A 2,494-nucleotide genomic window follows, 5' to 3' on the forward strand; every position below is an offset into this window, starting at 1 on the left:
CCCCCGACCAAGGGGATCATTTTGCCGGGGGGGGGGGGAGAGCTCCCAAGGAGGCGGACGGTGTAGCTTTCGCTCTCTGTGCCCCGCGGGGTGCTTTGTGCAGGGAATCAGGGGCGTGGTTCCCTACCTCTTCCGAGTATAGCTCCACGTAGTCAGCCGTGTTGGTCTGGCGCAGCAGAACAAATTTAAAGTCCACTCGGGGCACCTTTAAGAAGAAGAAGAAGAGATTGGATTTCTACCCCATGGCCCTTCACTCGGAGTCTCAGAGCGGCTCACAAACTCCTTTCCCTTCCCCTCCCCACAACAGACAAACACCCTGTGAGGTAGGTGGGGCCGAGAGAGCTCTGAGAGAACTGCCCTTGAGAGAACAGCTCTGAGAGAACTTGTGACTGACCCACGGTCACACCAGCAGCTGCAAGTGGAGGAGTGGGGGAATCAAACCCGGTTCTCCCAGATTTGAGTCCGCCTGCACTTAACCACAACACCAAACTGGCTCTTTTAAGGCCAACAAAGGTTTGAGCTTTCATGTACATGCACACTTTTTTCAAGTATTTTCAAATATTTCAAATTTTATTTGACAAAAAGTGTGCCTTGCACCTGAAGTACCTTGAATAAACTTTTGCCAGTCTTAGAGTTGCCTGACTGGACTCTCAGTTTGTCCTTCCGAGTGCAGTGTGGCTTTCTACACCAGGAGTTTCTGCCTCAGAGGTGGGCGCCGTGTCTGACAGCGTTTAAGCACAGGGCCCGTGTAGAAAGGACATGACTCTTTCAGCTTGAATGCTTATTTTAAATCTCTCGTAGACATTGTGGATGCCTTGTCAGACCCAAAGAAGTTTCTCTCCGTCATGGAGAAAAGAGCAGACCAGATGAGAGCGATGGGGATCGAAACGGTAAGTCGTGATACCTACAGACACCAAGGCGGTTTGCATTTTCACTGAACGCCTCTCGCGGGAGAAGCCGTGCGGGAAACGCACTCTGGGCCGCATGCCGCAGGGACGTCCCTCCCCCCCCCGTCATCTGGCACCCCCATTTTTTACTTTCTGACGACTTGAGAGAAAGACACACAAGCGGGAAACTAGCCTCTCTCTTTGCGCACTTGTATGTCTGTGTTCTGTTGCAAAATATATCTTGCACCTGAAGATAACTAAACCATACTTTAAATATCATTTGCAGCTTCTTGGCTACAAATAACCCAATTTTTTTTTACTTTTAAGACATTTGCAGTTGCTGTTAGCGTTGTGATTGAATCTCCAGCAGCTGTCTCTATTCAGACCCTCTGCTAAAACTGCAGGAGAAAATGGGCCGGGGGTTATTGCAGATTTCCTAGGCCGGGACTAGATTAAGTGGCGAGTGCGAATCTGCAGGTCAGCTCCAGCTAGTGAACGTAGAGGGCTCCTGAAGTTTGCCAGTGAGGCAGAGAGTCCCTCAAACCTGTTGCAAGCTTATACTGAGTATTTTGCCCTGAGGCCACAAAAATGGCCATCGGGTTGTGCCCTGAGACGATCTCTGCTTCTGCTAAGGTTATGCAAATGCTTTCCCCACAATGCTTAATCCAAGTGGGATAAGCCATTCTCCTCGTGTGCTTGCTGGATAGGCTGGGTTCTGGCATCCAAGCAGCCGTCATGCCTAGGCCCTGGATCCCTGCCCCGGGGGGCTTACTATATCCACACATGCAGATGTACGCTGTTTCCTCGCTCTCTGTATTGCCCTCATTTCTAGCTTTGTCCTCTTAGGATGCTTTATTCCTTGCAGAGCGATATAGCCGATGTTCCAAACGACACTTCAAAGAACGATAAGAAAGGGAAAGCCAACAATCCCAAGGCAAACGTTACTCCTCAGACTAGCTCAGAACTGAGACAAAATCCCACTTCTGGCGTCGGGCCTGGGATAGAGGCTAAGAAAGGTAAGAAATCTGGGAGACTAGTCCAGAGGTTCCTTACGGCATCGCTTTTCCCCTTCACAGATACAGTAAACAGTTTCAGGTGGGGTCTCCGTGTTGGTCTGAAGCAGCAGAACAAAGTTTGAGTCCTGTCAGGCACCTTTAAGGCCAACGAAGTTTGATTCAGGGTATAAGCTTCCGTGTGCAAGGTGCACTTCCTCAGATACAGTGAAACAGAATTTCCTCAGCCATTCCATATAGGAAGAGAGAGGGGAGGGGGTTAGTTTCCAGGAAGGAGAGTCCCGTCAGGCACCTTTAAGGCCAACAAAGTTTGATTCAGGGTATAAGCTTCCGTGTGCAAAAGGCCCACTTCCTCAGATACAGTGAAACAGAATTTCCTCAGCCATTCCATATAGGAAGAGAGAGGGGAGGGGGTTAGTTTCCAGGAAGGACCAATTAGAGTCAAGACGTAGACAGAAACAAAAATGGAAATTACCAGTCCCATACATACAGGCAGAGGGTGAGCAGTAAATTATCATACAGCACATGTAAGATGTTTAACAGATTCAAGGATCAAACAGGGATAATAAGCTTTAACAGATTCAAGGATCAAAC

General features: G+C 49.0%; 1 protein-coding gene across 1 annotated transcript in view; it reads left to right on the top strand.

Annotated features, from left to right (window-relative positions):
* Nucleotides 1-2,494, top strand: part of PLCB4 (phospholipase C beta 4) — a 221,014-nt gene that overhangs the window by 193,006 nt on the left and 25,514 nt on the right. Inside the window, 2 exon segments of the mRNA XM_015427241.1 lie at nt 802-890; nt 1,753-1,903. Coding sequence (XP_015282727.1) covers nt 802-890; nt 1,753-1,903 — 240 coding nt within the window.

This window comes from Gekko japonicus, unplaced genomic scaffold (genome assembly GCF_001447785.1).
Source record: "Gekko japonicus isolate JY-2015 unplaced genomic scaffold, Gekko_japonicus_V1.1 scaffold1258, whole genome shotgun sequence".
Classification (NCBI taxonomy): domain Eukaryota; kingdom Metazoa; phylum Chordata; class Lepidosauria; order Squamata; family Gekkonidae; genus Gekko; species Gekko japonicus.